The following is a 26,029-nucleotide window of genomic DNA, read 5'->3' on the forward strand; positions in this document are numbered from 1 at the left end:
GGACCTAAGAACGAATTCTGCAGAGTTGCACAAAAAGAAGTTTAATGCTTTCTAAAATACTGTATGGAGTAATCACTCTCACCCCCAAGTGGCTTTGTACAAGCTTCCCTCACTTAGTTTTTCCTCAGAGAGAGCATTACGTCTCATCAGTCTGCCGTCAGATTCATGGTTGGAGGCAAGCAAACAAAAAACAGTGTATTACTTGTCAGGCAAAGGCATGGAGGGGATAAAGATTGTGTTGAAGGAATGAAGTACAGCTGTCTGAGACGAAGAGTGGGAAATCAAAAGAGTGACACAGAAAAAAATGCAAATTTTGTTCATTTAGTCTAGCTGTCCAGAAATAAGTCTTGCTTTTCCACCTTCTCTTAACACTTTTGATCAATCCTATTTTGCACTGCCCTCTAAAATAGCACCTAAAATGCATGCAGTAGAAATTTTATCATCTATAAGCAGACTTAGTGCCTTTCTCTGGCTCTGCAAATCTCTGCTCACAACTATTTGCAAACTTAAAAAAGGAAGATGTATACAAGATTGGAAGATGCATAAAAAGGATTTTTTTTAAGCTACTCAAGTTTTCTACAGGGAAAACTCCAAATATGAAAAATTACTTAACACTTTTGATTTTAGTATTATTGGTACCTTTTCAATAAAGAAAATCATTGATTTAAAGTTTGAAAAAGGATATCTAATAAAGCAATACCTTCTCAACCTCAGATGCAGTTTAGGCTGACAATATGGTAATATGCATTAGACACTGAACACTTTACCACACTTCTCATTCCTTTATCACAAAGAAAAGTGATATTTTCAAGGCAATCAACAACTCATCTACAACTACCCTTTTTTTCTCCAATACTGTCTGTCAAGCCTAGCCATACGTTTCTATACTTGACACAAAACTGACAGCACATATATAGGAAATTCTGCAGATAATCAAGCTTTCAATTCTGGCAACTGATACAATTAGTTTTATCCCAACTGGCCTTCAAAGTTTTCCCAATATACAGTTCCTTCTTTGGAAGATTATCCTAAAACAAACACTTCTTCCTTTCTCAAATTAAAAATCAATTTTGTGTTTTTATCTACTACGTGAAAGCCTTCTTCTCATGCATCTGGCTTTTCAATTTACTTCAGCATTTGTGAGCAATGATCACCCAGAAGTTTTGCTGCTGAAGCTACCCCCGTGCCACGGCTAAGCCTGCCTTTCAGCACTGTGTATTTTGAAGATCTGTGCTCCAAAATGATAATGTATGCACTGTTTATTGGGTTCCTCCCACACTTCATCTCCAATCCACAACTGAAATACCTCAGCGGAAAGGCTACTCCCAAGCAGTGGAAAAAGATGTCTTTGTACACATAGGCTTTACACTTCTCTGTTATCTAACTGGTCGTTTAAACAATGACAGAAATTGTTAAAGTAACTTACCTCCATTAATGGCAACTTCCCCCAGGCAGTTATTTGGTACTTTAGGAGCACAGCGTTTGTGACAATTGAACCTACAGTCTGGCAAGAGAAAAGGAACACAATATAATTATTTGTCTTTTTTATGCCACAGTTTCATTTCTTTTTCCTGCTATAACCTATAACTGTCAAGCTCAATCATTTCGCTAGCACAAAGTTAACTTAACATGATCAGAGAGAACTAGCCTGGCCAGATGCCATTTGCCAGTACAGCAGACAGGATGAACACACCAACAGCTTCCCACAGAGAAGGAAAGCAGTGCTTACAGCAATGGCAGGAAGCTTTCATTGCACCAACTGTGTGCTACACTGATCTTGAAGAACAAGCTGGATACCTGTGCACTTGGCTAAAAAAACAGAGATACTTTTCCACTACAAGAAGCAGATCAGGTTGCAGCACATCCACTGCAGTTTAGACATTTGACTACATATCAAATACCAAAGAAAACTGAAGCAGCAGAACCTTAGCTAGCAATTTTACGTGCTTTTTGCATCATCAAGCAAATTCTTGGTGTTTTAAGTGAAGGGCTTCTTCAGTACTTCCCTCATTCACAGATATTTTTACTACCGTCTACTTCTACATTCTTCACATCTGGAAATGGCACTTTATTAGATGTCATTTCAGTTATTTTCTTTTGGCTTATGGAACACATTTTACTTGAACTAAGAGCTGTAACTTTTTAAAAGAGCTGGAAAAGCAAAGTCCGGAAGGAAGAAATATATTAGAGATGCCTCTATCCTTGTAATTATTTAACTTCAGATTGATTCAAAAACTAACCGAGATACTGCAGTGCCAAACAAGCTTTTTTTTTCTTTTTCTTTTTTTAAATTCTCATGTAAGATCTTAATGCTTTACTTTCCCTAAAATTCCCCCCAAACTTCTAACTGCTGAGAAGAATGTGCATGCTACAATTCAAGCACAAAAACTTGCAGATTGAGAACAATGAAGATTAAGAACATGGCTCTATGTGTTAACTATTCTACTGTAACTGCCCATGAGCACACTATCACCTAGTGACAAACATAAAATAATCTACACCTTAGTGACAAAGATGTAAGGTACCTCAGCTATACCAGTGAGTAATAATAAATAGCATGCAGCCAGCTCTTGTAGAACTAGAACTGTAATTCTGATCCCAGCAGAATGCAATGTAATTGGTCATGTGACTACATATGGACACTTTGGTAAATAAATCCATGTATCACATCATATGTAAACCTACATATCAGTTACTCAAATGTTAATTTACTAATTTTATTATGCTTAGCTTTTATATACCTAAAGAAAGTTTACTTACCTTTACACTGTAAACCCTGTCTAAAAAGCCCTTTGAGAAGTTTCTTACAGTACTGGCAAACTGTTGGCCGTGTGTAAGAGTGGATGACAAATGTGTGAGGCACTTTAACTTTAGAAAGTAGAATCTTGTCAAGCTGAATAGGTCGTCCAATGTAGGATTGTGAATTTGATCTCTTCTCTCGCCCAGTGAATGATTCTGATGGTGTTTTTTGCTGTGAAATACATAAAAGGACATTTAAAAAAAATGATTTATTCATTTTTAATAGAATAACATACATACGCCTCAAGAATATTAAGTTATCTGTCATAAAAAGCATACTTTGCTTAAAAACACTAATAGAATATGCAACATACCCCTGTCTGAGATTGCTTTTAAGAATTTAGAATGGTATCAAATAATGTTTGCTAACACTAGCATCATACATTTCACAATGTGGATAAACCTGTGTTGCTATTGTTGATTTTCAATTTAAAAATAGATTTTTATCAAAATGAAAAGATTCAGAAAAAATTTCTCAGAAAAACATTTTTTTGTTCTGAGTAAAACAAGCACCATTTTTTCCTTCTCTCCTATTCCCTGTTTTATACAAAGGTAACTTTGAAAAACTACTTTTGTACGAAAATTAAGGAAATTGTTATCTTGATCTATGCACATGCAGGTTTTTGATAAAAAGGAGATCAGTATCTCCCATCCCCTTTATTTATAACTTTTGCTATTGCTAACCTTATTACATACAGATTATGCACAACAGATCAGAATAGGTATTTATATTTCTCTCTATAAATACACTTGAATTGAGACACACTTTGTCTAAGAAACAGAATAAAAAAATTCCTGAAAGAAATAAGTTACCTTATTTTTCTGCTAAATACATTTAGATGCAAATATGGTAAATAACACAGAAAATTATGGACTAAGAAAACTGTCTACTCCTAAGTACTGCCTTGAGGAACAAACTACATCCACAGTTAACATGCAAAAGAAAAGTACAGTAACAAGATGCAACTTAATCTTTTAAAATTCATCATTTTGTTGCTTGTTGAAAACAAATGTTCAGGTAACTGAAGGCTAGAAAATGAGTCATTCTCTATTTGGCCTCCATTAGTCAAAGGCTGCAGTAGCTGAAACTTTGGATTGGCCTAACTTGGAAAACTATTTTCCTTCAAACTAATAATGTTACAGCAAAGCTGTCATCCTTAGAAACTAATTACTATTTCCTGCTCACCAAAACATAAAAGTCAATTTCTGTATGCTTCTGTCTGAGAACCTTGGAGCAAGAGGAGATTTGTATGCCATTTTGGTGGTAAACAAACCTGAGGAGTTCTAGCCTTGTCTTCGCAGCATATTTGCCAAAGAAACAGAAAGATAATTCTTACAAAAACCAGATGGGTTTCTTACTGTAAAGACAAATTTCTTCTCTCTTCGCTATACTGCATAACTATCTCTTTCCAAAGAAGCACATGCAATAGATTTGTAGAACATTAGAGCTTCCCTACTATTTGACAACAATGCCAGCTTCACACTTATTCAGTGTATAAATGCAGGCCTGTCAGTCAAGGAGAAATATGCAAAATACATTGTATGAACCACGTGCATATATTCACCATAAATGAGCTAGTTTTAAATAAGTGTACGAAAGCATCTGTCTTTTCTTCACCACATATAATAACAGAAAATGTAGAAGTTCATGCTTTGATGTTATATGTTTACTTCCTGAGCTTTACATCTGTAGGCTCTGTAACGCACCTATACATATGAAAAAAATAGCTTCGGTTTAGGATTAAAATTGTTTAATATTGATCAGTTAGTAATACTCATAGAATCATAGAATGGCCTGGGTTGAAAACAACCTCAAAGATCATCTTGCTTCAAGCCCCTGCCCTGGGCAGGGTTGCCAACCACTAAACCAGGCTGCCCAGAGCACATCCAGCCTGGCCTTGAATGCCTCCAGGGTGGGGCATCCACAACCTCCTTGCGCAACCTGTTCCAGTGCATCACCACCCTCTGTGAAAAACTTCCTCCTAATATCTAACCTAAACCTCTCCTGTCTTAGTTTAAAACATTCCCCCTTGTCCTATCACTATCAACCCATGTAAACAGTCATTCCCCCTCCTGTTTATATGCTCCTTTCAAGTACTGAAAGATCACAGTGACGACTCTCTCTCTCTTCTCCAAGCTAAACAAGCCCAGTTCCCTCAATCTTTCTTCAGAGGAGATGTGCTCCAGGTCTCTGATCATCTTAGTGGCCCTCCTCTAGACCTGTTCCAAGAGCTCTGCATCTTTCTTGTACTGGGGGCCGCAGGCCTGAGTGCAGTACTCCAGATGGAGCCTCACAAGAGCTGAGTTGAGGGGGACAATCACTTTCCTCTTCCTGCTAGCCACCTCTTTTTTTATTCAGTCCAGGATATAGTTGGCCTTCCACGTTGCAAGCGCACACTGCTGGCTCATGTCCAGCTTCTCATCCACCAGCACCCACTGAATCCTTCTCCTCAGAGCCACCCTCAAGGAGTTCTTTCCCCAGTCTGTATAAATACCCAGGAGTGCCCCAGCACAAGTGCAACACCTTGCACTTGGCCTTGTTGATCTCATTAGGTTCACATAGGCTCACTTCTCCAGCTGGTCCAGGTCCCCCTGGATGGCTTCCCTTCCCTAAATATTGTTTGCCTAACACTTTCAAGGCAGACTGCACTGTCATATGAAGGCAGTATGAATAGTGCTTTGGGAGGGGGGGAGGAGCCCAGCAGGAAGGAAACAGTGGGCCCACTTGCACAGCACATCCTGCATTGCTCAGCTTGCACACATCTCCTGCAAACAGCAGCCCTTACTACTTGTGCATGGGACAAGACCCACAAGAGGTGCCAGAAATACTGTCTCAATCCTCTCAGTCTAAGGCCAAACAGGGACAGTTTTTGTCCTAGACAGATGCCACATCAGTCTTAGTGCAGTGCCTTAAAACAGTCACTCATCCTCAACCCCGTGCCATTGTCAGGCACCTAACTCAGAACGTTATCTACAATGCATAAGACTAAAACTGTTGTCCTATCTGATGTATTATATTTTTAATGGAAGTATATTATTTTTGAAGGAAATAATTCTTTAAAGTTTTAACCCTAATCTCACAAAACCCACCCCTGCAGTTCCCCCAGTAACACTATAAACACCTTGCCACATAAACTCAACAGAGCTATCTAAGGTATTAGTCACAAAATTTGATGTCTTTGTCTTCAAATAGTCATTTGGTGGAATTTTAATGTAGTGACACAATTAAAATGTATTTTCATGAAACAAAACTGATGAAGTAAAAATTTCTAAGGAGAGTTATATTGTTTACTTTTATGTCGTTGCAACAAATTAATATTTCAGCTTACTATTTTTGCTGCTAAGCAATTTCTTCACAATCTTACTGTTGTTTGAAGTATAAACAATCCAAATGTTTCCTAACATGCTCTTGCTAAAACTACCAATTAGTACCATCTACGTAAATTAAATCTACTTTGTATTGTCACACTAGGTTTTGTTTTCAACATTATTGTTGAATGAAAAATTATTTTAGCAATTGAATACTGCTAAAATCTTTCCTCAAAGGACTTCAGAAAGTTGACTTGGCTTGCTTTTACTCACCAAATAGCTAGCAGGTTTTGGAAACTTCAGGAGCGCTGCTGAAATGTACTGAGACTAACTTTAGGTACTAGTATGATCAACAGAGAGAGGCAATCTTTTGCCTTCATGGCCTAATCTGATGGACTGGCCCTTTTTCCTCTTCCAACCAAAAGCAACATAAACATCTGCTTCCATCGGGTACCAAGCGCAGGGAAGCTGGGTGGCATTAAACACAAAGGTCACTCCACAACCCCAGGGACTAACTGGTTAGGAGAACCATCTAAATTTACAGGTCATGAACTTCTCCTCCCAGTACCTTCCAAAATTCCTTTCAACATCCCTTAACTTTAATTTCCACCATTTCCAGCATCAGGCAGATACCATAATTTAAAGTTCCTAAAAAAAAGGAAAACAGGAACTACACTATTTTCACAATAAAAGCAAGACTCTCTTGCACAAAAGCACCTTCTTTATTGCCGGTGTGCCTGGTTTGTTAGAAAGATAAATTCGTTTTTCCTGGTAGTGAGCCAGACTACTGACTCAGCAACTCTGGAAACTTCCCAGGAAATGATTGCTTAACTGGATTACACCATGGAAACTAACAGCCTGCACTGCTCCAAACACTAAACAGTCCTTCTAACAATCATGCTAGCAAGGTAATCTATATTTTAACAGATTAGAATATTGTCTTCCAAGTGACAACAGAAACAAAGTAATATGTGAATTTATTTAACTGTTTGGATGTTCAATCGAGCCAGTGAAATTGATCCAGTATTGCCTTGAGTTATGCAAATATCAGAATCCAGTACTTGCTTATTTCTTATTTTAGAAAAAAAAAACAAAAAACAGATATGGGGCTTTCTTCCTCTCTTTCAAGAATGGAGATGCGCCAAGCTATTCCCTGACACTGCTTTCTGTATATTCCTTACTTTCATTAGCTGATTTCTTGCCCCTCATTCTTGATCAATCTCTTCAGATTTTTGTATATTTTGTATATCATTTGTTAGACTTTGTTAAAAGCTACTCAAGAACAAAACTATTTGCCTACAATAGGCAGAAGCACAAAGTCATTATGCAGAATCATGTCATTGCAGAATGGAAATAATCCTTCTTATAATTCCTATTCCCAAAGTAAAAACCCCTCAGCAGGCCACCCCATCTCTTTACCATGTCCAAATCCACTGCAAAGTACAGTTAAGAAACTGGAGTAAACGGTGACAACAAATCAAGCTGCTGTCATTACATGGGCAAGTCCAACTGTCCTATAGCACAACTTCTAGCACAAAAATCAAAGAAGCATTATGGAGATGGGAAGGGACTAATGGGAAGCCATAGAAGCTGGGAAGATGCAGTATTAGCACTTGAAGGGAGCAAAGAAAGGAACGTCCCAGCAAATCTGACACTCATCTTCAAAAAGGGCTGGAAAGATGATCCTGTTAGCTACAGATCTATCAGCTTCACCTTGGTGCCAAGGAAGGTCATGGAACAGATAATCTCAGGAGGCATTATGGATCAATTAAAGGTCAACCAGGAGATCAGGCCCAGTCAGCATGGGTTTATGAATGATAGATCCTGTCTGACAAACCTGATTTCATTCTATGACAAGGTGATCTGTTTAGTGGATGAAGGTAAAACTGTTGATGTGGTCTACCTGGACTTCAGTAAAGCCTTTGACATTGTTCCCTACAACACTGTTCCCGTGGCAAAGCTGGCTGCCCACAGTTTGGATGGGCGTACGCTCCACTGGGTGAAACACTGGCTGGATGGCTGGGCCCAAAGAGTTGTGGTCAATGGAGTTAAATCCAGTTGGCTGCCGTTAATGAGTGGTGTCCCCCAGGGCTTGGTACTGGGGCCACTTCTATTAAACATCTTTATCAATGATCTTGATGAGGGGATTGAGTGCACCCTCAGTAATTTTCCATCAACACCAAGTTGGGAGGGAGTATTGATCTGCCTGAGGGGAGAAAGGCACTACAGAGTGACCTGGATAAACTGGATCGATGGGCCAAGGTTAACTGTATGAGTTTCAATAGGACCAAGTGTTGGGTCCTGCATTTTGGTCACAACGACCCCAGACAACACTACAGGCCTGGGGAGGAGTGGCTGGAAAGCTGCCTGATGGGAAGGGGCCTTGGTGTATTGAAAAACAGTCAGCTGAATATGAGCCAGCAGTGTGCCCAGGTGGCCAAGAAGGCCAATGGCATCCTGGCTTGTATCAGAAATGATGTGGTGAGCAGGACCAGGGAAGTAATCTTGCTCCTGTACTTGGCACTGGTGAGGTCCCACTGTGTTCAGTTTTGGGCATGTCAATTCAGGAAGGACATTAAGGTGCTGAAGCAGGTTCAAAGAAGGACAACAAGGCTTGTAAAGAGCTTGGAGAATATGCCCTACAAGGCGCAAAGAAAGGAACTGGGGCTGTTTAGTTTGGGGAAGAGGAGGCTGAGGGGAGACCTTATTCCAATACCTGAAAGTTGCTCACAGCGAGAGCAGAGTTGGACTCTTCTTACTGGTGACAGGTGGCAGGACGAGGGGAAATAGCCTCAAGTTGCAAGAGATTAAGGTTGGATATCAGGAAAAACTTCTTTACAGAAAGGGTTGTTAAGCACTGGAATAGGCTCCCCAGGGAGGTGGTTGAGTCACCGTCCCTGAATGTATTTAAAAACCATTTGGATGTGGTGCTCAGGGACATGACTTAGCAGAGGGTTGCTAGAGTTAGGGTAGTATGATTAGGTTGCAGTTGGACTTTATGATCTTGAAGGTCTTTTCCAACCTGAGCAATTCTATGATTCTAGGATTTAACAGGCCTGCAATCCAACTGCGCAAAGCCTAAAACGTAACACATTGCTGATTGTCCAACTTTTTGTTAAAAGGTTTCAAAAGTACTAAAAAAAATGTCCCTGAGTTTCTGGAAGAACTTCATGGAAGAGTTTCATGTGCTATAAAACTCAGAAAAAAAATTATTTAATTTTGATATTTGAACGTCTTATTGTAAATTATGCTTGTGGAAACACATTCAAGTAAGCTTGTCCTGAACAAGAACAAATTGCACATCCCAAGCTCTCCTAAATGAGTAATTTTTCAAAACTGTTCACAGACAAGTGCTTCTCTTTTGCAGGCTCAGTATCTAAAAAGCTCTTGTATAACACGAAGACAGCCAACCAAAAAACTATGGTATTACTACATTTTTGAAGTGCTTGCCCTAGAAGCAGAAAAAAATCTAGTTTATTTATTTGGATGTATATTAATTAATATATATTAAAACAAAACCAACAAAATAACTGATCTCATGAAGTTTCATTTTCCATGTGGAAATATATTTGCTGAAATATGCATTTCCTTCTTGTATTGAAAGCAAAAGATAAAGACTTAATATGTTCACACACAAATTTTTCACAGGAAATTAGTGTCATATATGAGGTGATATTTATCAGTCACCACAGGAACTATGTTCTTTGCTGCAACGCTGACTTTCTTCAATAAATTAAACTATGTGACTATAATTAAGTGAATTCAAGGAAACAAATCTTCAATTAAATTTACTGAAATACCACACTTAGAATTCAATCAACTGTGTTGTCTTTTGATGCTTCTTGCACTCTTCTCTTTAACTCAAGTGTGTGATTTAATCTCACAAGCACCACAGTTAGCTATCTATGGTCTGAAAAACACTTCAATGTTAAATGTGTAAACACATCAAAGAACTGACTTAAGTACTGTTAAATTAAACTATCCACAGATGGAAATTATTATGTATCTCGTTCCTCCTGCTCAGATATCAATAGCAGCAAATGGTAGTATGAATGCTTTGTCTGTAACCTGCCTTATTTTGCAAAGTAACAAAAAAAGTTTAATACATTTCAGCAGTAGTTGTGTGACTATGCTATCTTCTCCAGCAGTCAGAGATTTCCCAAAACAAAAGCCCTTTGCTGACAAAGACTTGCTAGTGGCTACAGGGCTATTAGGGTTTATTTAGAGCATCTACAAGTCTCCAGTTTAAGCTACAGAGACCTATACGTAGGTTCACAAGCTGAAAACTACAAGTCTAACCTCCTAGGAGCAGACCCTTGTCTCAATCCATAAATTCTTGCACTTTTTAATCTTCTATTCCATTCCACTTTGAAGGAAGCATGCAAACAGATGTGTAATGTTTAGTTTTCTGCCAGGTTAAAGCACAACAGCACATCACTGGAGGAAAACTTGAGGGTGACAAGAATAAAATGTATTTGTGAGTAGTATTAATTCAGAGTTAACTTGGGAGTCTCTCCTCAGGAGGAAATATTAATTTTGCCCCTTGGGTTAATGAACCCAGCTATATTCATTAGAGAAAGACTCCTACTGATTACAACAGGAATAAGGCACAGAACTGCTCTCAGCTGTAGCACCCTAGCTCTTCTTTAGCCCTTCCCTAAAGGTTCCTTCTTTCCAGTCCATTGAGTTACTGAGGCATACAGGTACTGGAACTGAGAAAATGAGATATCTGACTGGAAAATGAAGGTTTTGTACAGCAGGAATTTTTCGCTCGCTAGATTCCTTATTTGAAATGAGTGAGAGAAAAAAGCAGCTGTATCAAGAGCTAGAGATGAGGGAAGGAAGAGAAAATGGCCTTTTCACAACTGCAGACTCCCAGAGACTCTAGGACTCAATGTCCTATCACTGCAAAATCTCTCTTCTGTACATAGCTAAGAAGCTTCATGTCAGTCCTGCTTATAATAAATATATATAGGCAGGCAACATTCTGTCAGTGATATACAAATAGTCTTTTTAACTAAACCTATTTTGTAAAAAATAATTCCTGATTTTCCATTAAAAAGTAAAGACAATATATAAGTAAAATTTGTAACATTTCATTTACCCATTACCATGGCCCAAAGATGTTCTGTTCCTCTTTTAAACACAAAACTCAGCTAGATTTTTTTTCTTGAGAAATCACTGCCAATGCATCTAATAAAAATACATTTACACATCAACATTGATCATTTCCAGAAGAAAGAATAAAACTTACAAAATAATGGAAACATAAATAGCATAGAAATTAAATGTTGTGTCATATAAATGTTTTAAAGTACAAATATAGACAGTTAATACATTCTTTCCTTTAAAAAAGAAACTTTTTTTTTTTTTCCCCCCCACAAATACCACCTTTAGTTTTTACTACTTTCAATTACCATTAATTCTGGAGAGCCTGAGACTGTATGGATGGCTGGATTCATCATTTTTCAAACAGCACATACATGGAATAAAATTGTTAGATATTAAAAATACTCTATTCCATGTATGTTTGTTTATATTGTTTTGTGACTGTTTTACAGAGTAGTACTTCTTGGGCATTCTACATTACTTAGGCAAACAAAAATCACAATACTTATGTTTGAGGAAAAAAAACCACAGAAATTTATTTTTAAAAGATAAAAGATAAATGTTTGGATATGTTCATCTATATTTCAACCTTAAAAATATTTCTCAAATTAATTATGTATTTTCCAAAGCTCAATCTTCTACCTCTGCATATCAAATATATGCTGCAAGGAAAAGATGTCAAAATTTTATCTTCCAATTTTTTTTTAAATTTATTGCATTTAACAAGCTTCCTTAGGAAATTCATACTGAAAACCCATTAAGAATCTTTTTGATGTGAATTATGCATCAAAAAAAATTGAAATACTGTTTTCTCACTAATGCACTATTATTATTCATGGCTATAACTCAGTTGTACACTGTTAAAATAAATTTTTAATAATTTTAAAATTATTTTTTCTAGAGAAAAACAGAATCCTTGACTGATTTTTGTAATGCAATTATATTCTGAAAAAAGCTTCTATGTTGTGTCATGATATTAAAGTGCTTGCTAGCAACCACTTTAGGTCAGTTTGTTCATCTCAGGATGTTTATTTTGTACATTATTCCAGCAAATTCCCAATGTTCTGAAAGTGAAGTTTAGATGTTCTTCCCATCTATTACAAAATGTCACTTTCACATCAAAATATTTTAATATCAGGGGAGTTTTTAATATAAGCAGAATTATGATCTTCACTTTGGAATAGTGGCTTTGGAGTTTTACACCAGATATACTCTTTCTAAAAGAAAAAAAAACAAATGCTCTTGAGTTCTCAAGATTACATAAAATCATGCTGATAATTAATAAAAGAGACTGTTTCTGACAGCACAGTATGAGTAAATTTAATACATACCTCACAGCCAGGGCTAACAGGAGACTGAGACAGGAAGTTGGAAAGAAGAAAAGATAGACCAAAGAAATAATGGAAAAAAGACAGAAAATAATGTTACTTTAGAAGCAAGCATGAACAGGCTATTATTTTATACATTAATTCTACATAGCTTGCTCTGAAAGTAATGCCTTCCATTTATTTCCTTGGAAATGACAACAGATACAAAGAGCACAACTACACTATTTGATAGAGCAAATTCTCAGCTACAAAACATTATTTTTCAGTGTAGTCACCATCATTAGCTATGCCTTTTTGCTAGCAATGATCAAGAACCTGCATGCTGCACTGGTAAAACTCTGCACTAACAGAGGTAACCCATCATCACCACTGACGAAATGCATCACCCACCATCTCACTGTGCTCACATCCACTGTTCGGTCTCCATAAACATTCAACACACATCAATGAATGTCAATGGGTGCCATTTTTTCCACAGAGGGATTCAGTTCCACACCTTGGCTTCATCCACACTTTTATGCCAGATGCAATTTTGTCAGAATACCCCTCTGCAGCCATCTGTTGTATGGCAACAAAATGTAATGGAATACTGGTGGGACGGTTCAGCCCCAACTGACATATTACCACCATCCTCCTCTAATCTTGTGTTCTAACATAATAAAATAGGAGACAGTACTTTCATCGCAACCCTCATGTGTTATAGAATAGAATGCAAAAGAGTTGCATTTGAGCTATGATAGGTAAAAACTTGGGTTACAGTACATCCTCCTAGTTTTACTTAATTTTAGTATGTCCATTTGATGAGTTTTACACTGTGAAGTTAAGAAGCAAAAAAGGATATTGCCCAGATTTTATTTTATTTTTAAAGTTGCATTTAAGTATAGCCCCCAGTCAATTTTCAGCTCAAATGAAATGCTTTATTGGCTAATGAGGACAGATATAAACTCTGAAACTGTGCCTGCTGTGGCAATTCCCTAGAAAAGGATAATTAAAGTTACTGTTGAAGGATACTACATTACCCGTTACCATGCCTCAAAGATTTTTCAAATATCAAAATTCCACAATTTACGGCAAAATGTCTTAGCTCCTTCACATCACATAAATATATGTGATATAAAAATATCACATATATATATATAAATATATGTGATATAAAAATATCACATATATATATATAAAAATATATATATATACTGAAATAAAAAATTCAGATAATTACCCCCCCATGAAGAGTCTCCAGGATCTATCAATTCTCTATCAACTGTTACCACTCCACTTAGTAAATAGGTTAAAAATGAAATTTATTTTAGTTCTATTTAAGTAACTGGTAGATCTCTGACTGAATTCACTGGTCTCAGATGGAGTTTATATTTTTCTGTCAGCGACTCAAGAGTCATGCCAATATAGTAAAAATAATGTATGATAAAATTTTGTGAACAAGGTCAATGTCTCTTCGTCTGTTCACAAAGATTCCAGAATAATGAAATATATTTCAAAGTACATGTTTTGATTTCACATTATAAATTGCCATAAAACTTATCTTAGAGTACAGCAGAAGAATGGAGTTCAAAGAAGAGGTCTGATGTAGGAAAAGTGAAAAAGTCTGCACACACTTAAAAAAGGTGGAAAAATTCAAACATGTTCAGTGCAAAAACAAAAAGACATGAAGAAGTCTTGTTTGAGATCTCATCTGAAAATATGATAAGTGAAACCATGATTTCCTTAAGTAAAAGTGAAATTGGAAAACTGCTTATTTCATTTTTCTAGGCTTATGCCTATCCTTGTAACTTCCTACAAATATACTTCCTATGTACACATGTGTGAATGTGCACATGCATATATGTTTATACAAATGCATGATATTCCAAAGTTTGGTTACCCTGATGATTATAAGGTCTTCAAGAAGTGTGTATGTGCAGTATGTATGAAACTTACTGTATTTTTTTGTATTTTAACTTAGTTTTATTTTTTAAAACATTTAAAATGTGTAGCTTTGCAAAAAAAAAAAAAATTCATATATGAACCAATAGAGTCATATAATTGAAAGTATTTTCAAATTTAAATTGTTATCCTTATCATGTAATTTATCATGTACAGTGAAGTGAATACTGATAGAGAGTGTACTAGGACTCTCACTCATAAAACTCTTTTAATCAAAATTCCAGGAACAGAATTAGGGTCAGCCTCGTCTCAACATTTCATTGGTATTGGTCTGAATAAGTCAGCATTTTGAAATAACCCACTGAGAATCATGAATAATCTATGAAGATTTGTTGCTGCAGTTTCTGCAGAACTTAAGCACCTTATTCATTTATGCAGCTTTTCAAGTAAAATACAGATTCATAATGTTAACCTTAATTTCCAAGTAGCTTTACGCTAATGATAATCATCAGCATAAGTACATAATTATGGTTCATAGATGGCACTGCATATAACACCAGATCTACACCATTTGCAATAGTGTCCTTTTAGTATGTCAAGTTTAATAAGTTTAATATTCTAATTGAAAGGAAAACATGATAATTGTTGTGTGTACTTATAAACTCCTTCCTCTCTTTCAAACCTTAAGGTTTTCAAAACTTTCACTTAGAAGTGGACTCCATTTACACATAGTGCAAATTCATAACTTTCATATTACAAACACAAGAAAAATGCCAAGACAAAAAACAAGTATTCTAACTTATTCCAGCCATCGCATTTTGTTATCAGATGACTTTTCATCACGGAAAACTACTATATTTATGAATAAACAAATATGTTGTATATGTATGTGTACACGTGGGTCCTGCAGCTCTGCATTTACACATCTACACATAAAAATACATATATTTCATATATACTACATTTACCATAATGTTTTGTTTAAGAAAATGATAAAGATTTCTCTTTCTCCAAACACTAAGAGATATTCTGTACATACAAGTTACTTACAACACATTATAGCCTTGACTGCTAAAGAAACTCTGTTTGATGCAGTGTCTCAGTGTTCTCCTGAGGCCACTTCTTTCCTGTATCATGAACCAATGGACATAATGTTCTGTGGCAGAAAAATTTCAGCATCTAATTCCAGTGAAGACATCCAGTTTTGAGCATCAAGATGCAGCTTCTCACATTAACATGGGTGGCAGTTTCAGATTTTCAAAATAACATAATTCTTCTCTAAGGGAGGAGTCTACTGGGAGTATCAGAAGTGACACATACCTTAAGCTCACGTACCTTAAGCTGGTGACCTCCCTTTTACATCAAGATGCCCTTTCCCACAGAAAAGCTTTGTAATTTGCATACTGTTAGCCCTGAAGTCTTCAACAAACACAAACAGATCCTGCAGCACATAATCGTTTCTTAACAGTAATATCCATGACCTTGGTAGCTAAGGAATTGCATACCAGAAGGGCTTCATCCGACACACTGGGCGATGTCTCTGCAGAAACTGTCCGAATAGTGCTGAGTCCTGTTAGGGAAACGTTTGACAGGCGCCTTTTACGTACACCACTGCAGTTGTTAGGAATTTTAAATGCACATCTCTTATGGTAATTTAGACCACATCCTGAAAAGAAAAATTTAAAACCATCTGATTACAGTATATTACTGGAAAAGCAAAGAACATTTTTCTTTGGTGAATAAAAACAACAGCCTTTTTTGCTGAAACTTTTTTCCTCTGCTCTCCTTGTTTAGTTCCTATATTCTGCATGTTTTTAGTGACATTATGAGCTCTTGAAAACTTAAACCAATACAGTGTTTTATCTATCACAGAAATGATAGATACATGGACAGAATGGCACAAAGCTGCGCCACAGAATATTCAGATTGGACATCAGGATAAATTTCTTTACCATCAAGATTAAACACTGTAATGGCTTCCTAGGAAGTTGATTGGTGCCCTAAGCCTATCAGTGTTCAAGAGACATTTGGATAATGTTCTCAATAATATTCTTCAATTTCTGGTTAGCTCTGTAGAAGTCGAGCAATTGGAAGGACACTTCCAATCAAACTATTCTGTTCTATTATAAATATGACACAGATAAGCTTTTCTTAAAGCAAGCAAGCAAACAAACAAACCCACATATAGACTATTTGTTTTGCACTTCCACTTACAGATCAATATGTAGGAGGCCTCAGGGGAGTCAAAAGGATCACCTCCTTAATCTGTTAATTATTTTGATCATTGGATCTAACTGTCTCTACCTACCTAATCAATTTAAAAGAAAGCTGCATCAGAAACAACATGCATGAAAATGTAATGGAAGATTTCCTTCCTGAGGCTGAACAGCCTGCAACTTACCTTCACATTTGAGTCCCTGACGCACCAGTCCCCACAACATTTCTCCACAATGGTCACAAAAGGCTGGTGCTCGGTAAGAATGAACAAAAAGAGCATGGGGTCGGATTTGAAAGTCTTCAAAAGTAGCAGAAGCTGTAACAACAAGATTATTCCAAAATGGAGTAAAATTAGTAACATAACATGATTCATATTTTTCATCAGTGTACAAAACAAAACACCTTTTTTATTACAGTTGTTATATCTTTCCTTGTTACTCATGCAGAGTAAACTCTAGAAGATAATGAACTCTGAATTTTATATGGGTATACTATATATAGGTAAATATACAATTTCTCAAAGGTAGAAAGATTGATGGCATTTTATCACACTGCAAAGACCACTGGAAAAAGAAACTACTTTTACTATATGCAGCACACCTTTATGATTTTATTTTACATAAAATCTGAAGAAAGCTAGTAATTTGGTGAAGCTGAACAAATTACGTTCCCTAACTTGAATAACTGATGCCTTTGTTAGTAGAAGTTTATCCAATTAGTAACAGATAATGTAAACCAAAGATATGAAATGGAACGTAAATAAATATACAAGCAGAAAAACAGTTCAACTATAAAGAGCTTGTAGACTGAGAACAAGGAGTAAAAGGGGTGATGTGAAAACATACTACGGATGTAATTTCAGTGGATAGAGAATAGAGAAAGGAGAAAAGGTTATCATCCAGTCCAAGCTCCTGCAGAGGGATTTTCTTCCTGATTTTAAGAAAAAGAAAAAAGAAAACATTGTGAACATCTCTAAAACTCTACTTCAGATGACTGTGTTGAAATTGTTTTTTTTTCCTATGTTAATATATCATATGTTTTTTTCTATAAAAATTATTTTGTATAATATAATATATATTATGTATAACATAATATATATTATGTTAATATATCTAATGAAAAAATATTATGTACCAAATGTTAATAAAAATTAAGCAAGTATGCAAACATTTGATTCTATTTAGGATGTCATTTAAGCAGGTGATTTAGTGTGTGCTTCCATTTCATAGATACCAGTATGAAAGGACCAGGTCTGGAGTGAGTTAATAGAAATACCTTGTCCCTGAACAGAACTACATTTCCAATGTGGAGTCAAGAGAAAAAAAAAATCAATTTTTTAATGGTTCAGTTGAAATAAATCCTGAAAGACTTAAGCACCTTTAGTCCTTGGCTTATCGTTCGTGTATTAATAAAGAAAAACAAAAATCTGCAAACTAATGAAGTCTTAATGTCAGTCATCAAGTCCACCATCATTTCAGTCATATGTTTTTTCTATAGAATCAAAGAATATTATTTTGGAAAACTCAGCACTCAAAATTTAAAATATATACTATATTAAAATATAAAAATGTATCTTTGTTCTTCATTTGTAAACATCAGAACAAAATATAGTCATACGAACTGATCATTCTGGATATTGGAAATTCATACCTTCCTCTTCTCTCCACTTACCTGGTTTATTAGCTGTGATATAGACATGAGTACATGATCACCTTCATTTTGGGAAATGCAGTCATTCAGCCTAGTATAACAAAGACACCTCCTCAGCAAGGAGGCTTCAGCTCTCTGTTTTCTTCAGAGAGTGAAAGTGTGTTCTGAGCCTCAGCACTTTCTATTCAAGAACTTTGATTCTGGAATTTGCACAGCATGCGTACACACAGCTTTAAGAAGAATATGGCAATTATCTTCTCCTCCTCTATAGACAGCAATGGCTATGGAAAGCTGTAAACTTACTCAGCACCAAAACTGGAACAACATACCCAATATATTTCCAACAAGACTGTGAAATGTACAGCCTTACACTTGTCTCTCTAGTTTAAATTTGCACTTAACATAAAGATAAAAACAAGAAGTTTACTTAACAAGACTGTAAGTCAGCAAGTCTACCCAGGGAGAATACAAGAATGCATGAATTTTAATACCATATATGTGAATATATATGTAAAATAAACATGCAATTATCAAAGCACAATTAAAATATGAGTGATGTTTAAAAACAAAAATAGTGCAAGCCTCAATCAAGCGTGGAATCTATGTACAGAAGTTTATGCCTATATTCCTGAATATTTACCCAAATCTATTCAAGTACTTAAATTTTTTTCTGAGTAAAGGAACTTTACTATGTTGAAAGATTGGAGAGGAACTTTTTATGGACTTACTGGGTGGTTTTCAAATAGTATGAGCAGTGGAAAAAAAAAACAAAAAAAAAACAAAAAAAAACACACAGCCAAACTTAGAAAAAGCAGTAGCTGTCATTTATCTTCATAATTTAGATAATGAATTGAAAATATTTTAATCTTAATATTAAACTACTACTTTCTCTGAAAAGAAAATAGTAGAATCTCATTTGAATTTAAAACCTCTCAGAGGCAGGTTTGCCTTAGGGATTTCTTCATTTGTCTCTCTTTCTGTATCTTAAATTCAGTTCCATCTGAAGCTGTTAAGTGGATGGAAAGCATTTTGTCATTATTCTCCTTACTTTCATTTTTATTGAACTACTCTCTTCTCTTCACTATCCCCAAATGGCAAATAAATAAATGATATCCTTTTCATTAAAGCTATTATTGAAACCTCTGACCTCCCTGCAAATTAATGAATGTGTTATCATGGTTCATGCTCTTGTAATAAATTTTTTTTCTACTCCCAAGTAAAAAACATGATTTAGAGATGACTTAATTATATCTTCTGTTGAATTTGGGTTACAAATAAGAGTAACACTAAATATCACATTTTTAACAGTAATAATGAAATTTTAGGAGACAGAAATCTAATGTAAAGAAACTTCCCAAAGTATAGAACTTGAAGTCTTGCAGAGATGACTATGAGCACACATGCAATATTGCATACAGATTTTTTAAATCTGAATGTCTTATATATTTTCCTTTCTTGTACAACGAAACCAGCAAAACAGAGATGATAAAATTTCAGAGAAACTACTTTTCAGTTGAAGTTTAGTTTTTGCCTGAAGTATTTAACTGATTACTGAACTAATATTGGGATTTTTCCTTGACAGAAAAGTAAATTGTCTGTGCTGAATTATGGTTGGATTTAAATAGCTCTGTGGCAAGCTGGGCTGTCATTTTCACAGGGTACTCAACCTCCTGCCACATCTGCTACAACATACTAGAGTTAAATCTCAGCAATGACAAGCTGACTGGCAAATGTGTCTACCTAACACAAATTCTAAGAGCAGCTGAACTATACTTCTGTGGCAACGAGAGACAATGTGTTAGTAATGAAGAGTCTATTTGAATGCAAGGTACCAGAAACAAAAGACAAAGCATTGAAAGACAGGAAATCGTTTCAGGGAAGGATGAAAGACTACTGCGTCCAGACCATGTACTAGGTTTTTAGGCTGGCATACAAAGGAATGCAGATCAGCACTGCAGCAAATTGCTACTAGGGCACTCACTCTCCAGCATAAAGCCTCTCAGGCACCACCACCACCAAGTCAGCAAGAAACCGAAGTTAAAGTCCTAGTTCCTACTAGATGAGGAACACCAGCCTACTGGTTGAAAAGGTAAGTTCTGGAATACTTCCTGCATTATCAAAAGAAGATGAGCAGAGATAAATATCATTCTTACTCTTCATTTTGACCCTCTTGACTGAATAAGTGGAACTTTAAAATAAATCATTTTATACTGAAAATATAAATATTCAAAAATGAAAGGTGGGGAGGACATTTATATGATTCTTTATATGATTCTAAGAAAGTTTTAACAAGTACTAAAGAATTCTAGTAAAATGAAAACATACCAACATTTCTTCCCCTTAATTTGAACTTTTGGTAATGTTCTACTGTGTTTAAAGCCATGAAAACATTTTGGATTTTAATCCTTCTTGAAATCCAGTATTTTTCTCGGCTTAAATTTATGTGTTCTCCTCAAGCTCTGCAGAAAGCAGTCTAGCTTTTTGTCTCATGAAACGGTGTTATTTCAGAGCACTATTCATTGAAACTATTATGTGTAGACCTTATTTTAGATGAATTACGTTAACTAGAAAGTTGCCCACATCTTTTATCTGTAAAAATATATAAAGTTCACAGAATCAGAATCACAGCACAGTTCAGGTTGGAAGGGACCTTGCAGGCCATCTTCTCTAGCTAGGCAATTTCATCAAGTCTGTTGATGTCTTTGCTGTTAGAGGCTAGTGCTCCCTGTTCAGGGGGCTCAGGAGCAGACCTATCAATCATCACAGCTAGAAATGAGAACAAGAAGCCACTGCAACCCATAGAGGCAAGTCCTGCTTTCAGAGAGGGGCAAATGATTTACTGATCACTTTGAATTCCAAATCCAGAAGGAGTTGAACTATTAGCAGAGGTGAGATCCTGCTACTTTGAGCAACACAGCTTTGAGTAATGGGAACTTTCATCTAGCATCCATGCCTCTTATAGCCTAAGAAAATACCAACCACACAATCAATAATATCCTGCAACTAAGAAAAGTAGACATTCCCCTGCAACTGTCTTCCATGTGGAATGCCTCTAAAAGTAATGTATCTCATTGACTTCCCACAGGCATTCTTGAGTCTTTTGCTACAAGATCTGCTGACATTCACCACTTAAAAAATAAATAAAACATGCCCCTGTACACTATTCAACTTCAAGCATTGCTTAAACCATATCAAGTAATGGATGTCTGTACGATTTCACTGGGCTAAGAGACAGGAAAGCCTTTTACTCTTTCTGAAATTCCATTCTGGCAATCAATGAAAGTCTAAGAGAGTTTCACCAAAGTCAGCAGACTGCTAGAAGTTCAAACAAGCCAAAGATTTGACCTTTGATCTCTATCTTAACGTCTGGTGTAGAAATAAAACTAAGATTATCAAGACTCCAATATATGAAAATTAAAACTTTCAAAAAACTAGACATATTCAGATTTTTAATCACTCTGCTTATTTTTTCTTGTCTGAGATAAAGAAGGTTGAATAAGGAAAATTCAGGTCTAATGCATTTTCCAGAAGTACTTCAAGTTTTATATGCAGGAAAATCCAATAAAGTGCTTTTTTTTCTCTTTTCCTTTTTCCTCCCTATTATTGCTTTTATCCCAATGCTTTAGGTGAAAAATAGCTAAAATTACTAATGCTAACAGTTGGCAGGTAATCCGCTGCCAACTGAGGGAAATAAATATCGAGAACTGAATTCTGAACTCTCAGGAAAAAGTCTGCAACTCACTAGCTGCAACTGGTAGTGTCTGGTTACAATTTTTGATAGTGCCAGAAATGTGTAAAAGTGGAACAACCTGAATCTTCCAGCAATAAAGAGACAGGAAACAGAAACACCAAATACAATGTCATTTACATGTTGCATTCCTGCATGTGGACTAATTAGATTGGAAAAAAAATGTGAGCTTGGTGGTGCAGTAAGAGGAGGTGGAAGAGCAAGGTCCCCCAAAAAAGAACCTCAGCACCTGGAAACAAGAGGGTAAATATTCTGCATACAAATAAGATGCTGGGAATGAGGCATGATCCAGAGATCAGGAAACTGGAGGCCAAGGGATGTTCACACATTTTGGCTAGTGATATCTAAAAGTGGGAGTTGCAAGCAGTGGCACAGAAAGAAACAAGAGAACTTTGTGTTCAACCTTTCCAGGCCAGCAGCTACCTCCCTGCTGGGAGGGGCAATGGGGAGCTACTGGGCATAAGGCTGGGATGAGAAGCAAGTGAACAAGCCTGGGAGACATCCAAGTGAAGCAAAAGCTCTAATCTCCTTGGTTCTTAAATAAATCCCAATATCCAGATACAATACAGGTTGTTGCTTGTACTGTCTCACCCATTATGTGAGACTTAAACAATAAATACCTGGGAGCTAGTAAACCATTTGGAATAATTCATCCGGTGCTACCTCACAATTTTATGAAGAGATTTAATAATAATAAAAAACCCACTTATGAATGGGGTGAACATACTTTATTCATCTTCATATTCTCAATTTAAAAGCTCAGTTATTATATACTCTTATTTAGAAATGATTACGTAATTTTAAAACTACAACCTAAACAGCACAGTAGGTTTAATGTTAATTTGAAATCTCAACACAGAATCCTTTCTTTCTGAATTTACCCATTTTTCACCCAAGTGGAAAAATATTTTAGCACACGGTTTCAGGCTGCATTAATCATAGTTATACTGCAGATATGTTAATTTAGCACAGGAAAACAAAATATGCAAGTTTACTGAATGAAGTGCTCAAAATGGACTCTGGTTATTGGCAATAAAGAGTAGTTGCAAATTAAAAGAAAGAAAAACAGTCTCTTGCTCCTTTTCTATGCTTGGATATAATTTAATATCATAAAGTAAAAACTGTGAGTCCTCTACTATGCATCTCTATACATTCCATTTGAACATTTGCAGGTAACGTATTTGTGTCAACTGAAAATGAAGTTGCAAATAAAAAAAAAAATCATCAGTTTTTTTGTTATGTAATCCTGATATCTGTTCTCAAATTTCTTTATGAAAACCAAGAACAAGGCTGCATATCTTTCATTGTTTACAGGACTGTGTTTAGCCAATGCATCAAAATGCATAAACTTATTTGCACTTATTTACTTATTTATTTAGCACTGCACTGCACCCTCCCCTTGTCTGGTTCAGCCAAGACAGTGTTAATAGCACACTGATGTTTTGATTGTTGATGAGTGATAGGTGTGTGCTCAGGACTGGGCTCAGTGACTTGGTGGGGAAGATCTGCACACACAGTGGCAGGGCAGCAGGGTGAGGTCTCACTATAGGCTGTGCTGGCTACCCCATCAGTTGGACATGCCTGCTATAAAGCATTTTCAGGCACATAAACGACAAGCAAGTCATGAGAAGTCAGCAAGTATTCACCAAGGGTAAGTCATACATGACCAAGAAGATGAACTTCTGTAACTAAATGACTGGCTTGGTATGCAAACGGAGCTGTGGATATTGTCTAAGTCAGTTTCAGTAAGGCTTTTGATATTGCCTCTCATAAAATGCTCACAGTGAAGCTATTGTTGTATGGACTGGATAAACAGAAAGTGAGGTGAATTGAAAACTGGCCAAACTGCTGGGCCAAGGGGATAGTGATCAGGTGCACGAAATCTAGTTAGAGGCCACTTAACTATCACTGTATCCAAGGAGTCAGTATGGTCTATGCCTGACTAATAAGTCTTTCAAACACCTCAGACCATCAGAGAAAAGGAACAGAAGTATGACTGTAAATAATTATTGTGTATTTTCATCCCCAATTTTATCTTTTCTAGGATATGACTGGAAAATATAACCAAGTGAAGCAGATGGAAAATTTGTACATAAAATGTCCAAGATGACATAACTTGGAAAAAAATAAATGAATTATTGCTAGAAACAGTTTGTTGTTGGTGGATTTTTTTTGTTTGTTTTTAATGGATTAAAATAATTCAAGAATGACTCAGTGTGAATCTCCAATGCCTGGTCAAAAAAAAAAAGTTAAACAAACAAAAAAACCCAGAATATTTAGAGAACATAGAATTGCTCCACTGAACACAAAACAGTTGCTGTTGACTTACTGGTCTATCTAGGATTTCACCTATGCACAAAATAAAATGGGATTGAAATACACATTGGGAAATGGTGACACCAATATTCCTCACTTGACACTGAGTTTGTTTTCTGAGATCAAACTAAAAAGAGCTATAGTAAGAGAGAAGAATTGACAGATGAGAAAAACCACTGTAGTCTTGGAAGGTGAATTCCATGTACAGTGAGATTACAAGACTGTAATTCTGTCATTTTTAAAGTAAACGAGTAAGCAGGTACTGGATTCCAGAAGAAGAGGAAGCTGCAAAAGAACAAAAGCAGGGAACAAACATAATGCCTGAAGTAAAACCTTCTGCACCAATAAAACAGTGAGGTGAATTTTCACGTTCTGAGAGGCAGGCAAGCTCTCCAAACTTAGACAAGAAGTCACCTACTAGCTGGCTAGGATAACAGAAACATTACTGAGGCCTCATTTAGAGACAGAATGACATAGGTTTCATAGAACAACAAAGATGTATATTTTACATAAGCCATATTTAATTTGAAACCTAGTGGAGCAATTAACTACTAATCACGAAGTCAGAGAGATTGAAAAAGTGAGAGATTCTCTTAACAGCAGATTTTTTCTGACATACCTGCAACCTTTGTTGTTAACCTGTTGATAGGTCTTTATGCTATTATCCCTTCAAAATTTGCTACTATCAATTAAAAAAATATTATGATGTAAACATCTGATAAATATATGTTAGTCAATGTAAATGTCAAGAAAATGTATCAAACAAAAAAAAAGTGACAAATCAAAGAGCGTTTTGCTTGGCATAAAAATCCCTGTTTAATGCTTTGACTAGTAGAAAAAAAATAATGAAATAAATAAATATAAATATGCTGGAGATAATTGTTTACTTATCTGCAGGTTTTATACAGTTCAAAATATTTTATCATATACAAGACAGTATAAACTCTACTGAATCCAAATAATGATCAAATAGTCAGCAAATAATGACCAGATAGTGCATCATCTATGGGATATTGAAACAGAAACAGCTTCTTACAAAAGCAGTGGATCAATTCCTCAGCTCAGCAAGAGAACATGAAAGAATTGCTATTTGATTTTATTACTTCAGGAATCCTACCAAGTTGAGCACAACTGCTCACAGCAAGCAGATGAAGTACACTCCACTAATTCTCACTAATATTTCATCATCTGCCTTCCACTGGCTGGCAAAGACCTCTGACAACACAGTGAAATTTTGCTTCAGTAAAAAAAACTTTCTATAAGCAAATTCATATTAAAATAGTAAGCAATATTTTAACCTCTATATAATATAAGCAAACATAGAAAAATTAACACAGCTGTTTTTAAAAGATCTTCCTGAACAAGGTATAGCATAGGACACAAATTATGCTGGTATGATCATAAATCTGAAGGCATCCAAAATAATTATTTTCTTTCAAGGCCTTGAATAATGGAACTCAAAAAGAGTCAGTGCAATGTAGTCCAGAATCTCCCATTTGCTAGCTTTCTCTACAGAGGCCATACTTTCATTTAAGGGAAAAAAAAGGCAAAGTTCATCTGAAAAAAGTCACAAATACACAGATAAAGTGGTGGTGGTTGCATGTGCAGAGATCTTGAAATAATAACTGATACATACACTGAAACCTTCATTTCAGAAACAAGCTAACTCATT

General features: G+C 35.9%; 1 protein-coding gene across 6 annotated transcripts in view; it reads right to left on the reverse strand.

Annotated features, from left to right (window-relative positions):
• PRKD1 (protein kinase D1) overlaps window positions 1–26,029 on the reverse strand; it is a 116,274-nt gene that overhangs the window by 23,418 nt on the left and 66,827 nt on the right. For 3 of the 6 annotated variants that reach the window (XM_010711636.4, XM_019615699.3, XM_085225142.1), the window contains exons 3-7: window positions 16,828–16,959; window positions 15,932–16,092; window positions 12,549–12,572; window positions 2,761–2,971; window positions 1,427–1,504 (exon numbers count right to left, since the gene is read on the reverse strand). In XM_010711636.4, coding sequence (XP_010709938.2) covers window positions 1,427–1,504; window positions 2,761–2,971; window positions 12,549–12,572; window positions 15,932–16,092; window positions 16,828–16,959 — 606 coding nt within the window. Of the gene's footprint in view, window positions 1–1,426; window positions 1,505–2,760; window positions 2,972–12,548; window positions 12,573–15,931; window positions 16,093–16,827; window positions 16,960–17,488; window positions 17,574–26,029 lie in introns of all 6 variants that reach the window. The other 3 variants (XM_010711637.4, XM_019615700.3, XM_085225143.1) reach the window with 2 other exon arrangements.

Source organism: Meleagris gallopavo, chromosome 5 (genome assembly GCF_905368555.1).
Source record: "Meleagris gallopavo chromosome 5, MGAL_WU_HG_1.1, whole genome shotgun sequence".
In the NCBI taxonomy this organism is placed as follows: Eukaryota; Metazoa; Chordata; class Aves; order Galliformes; family Phasianidae; genus Meleagris; species Meleagris gallopavo.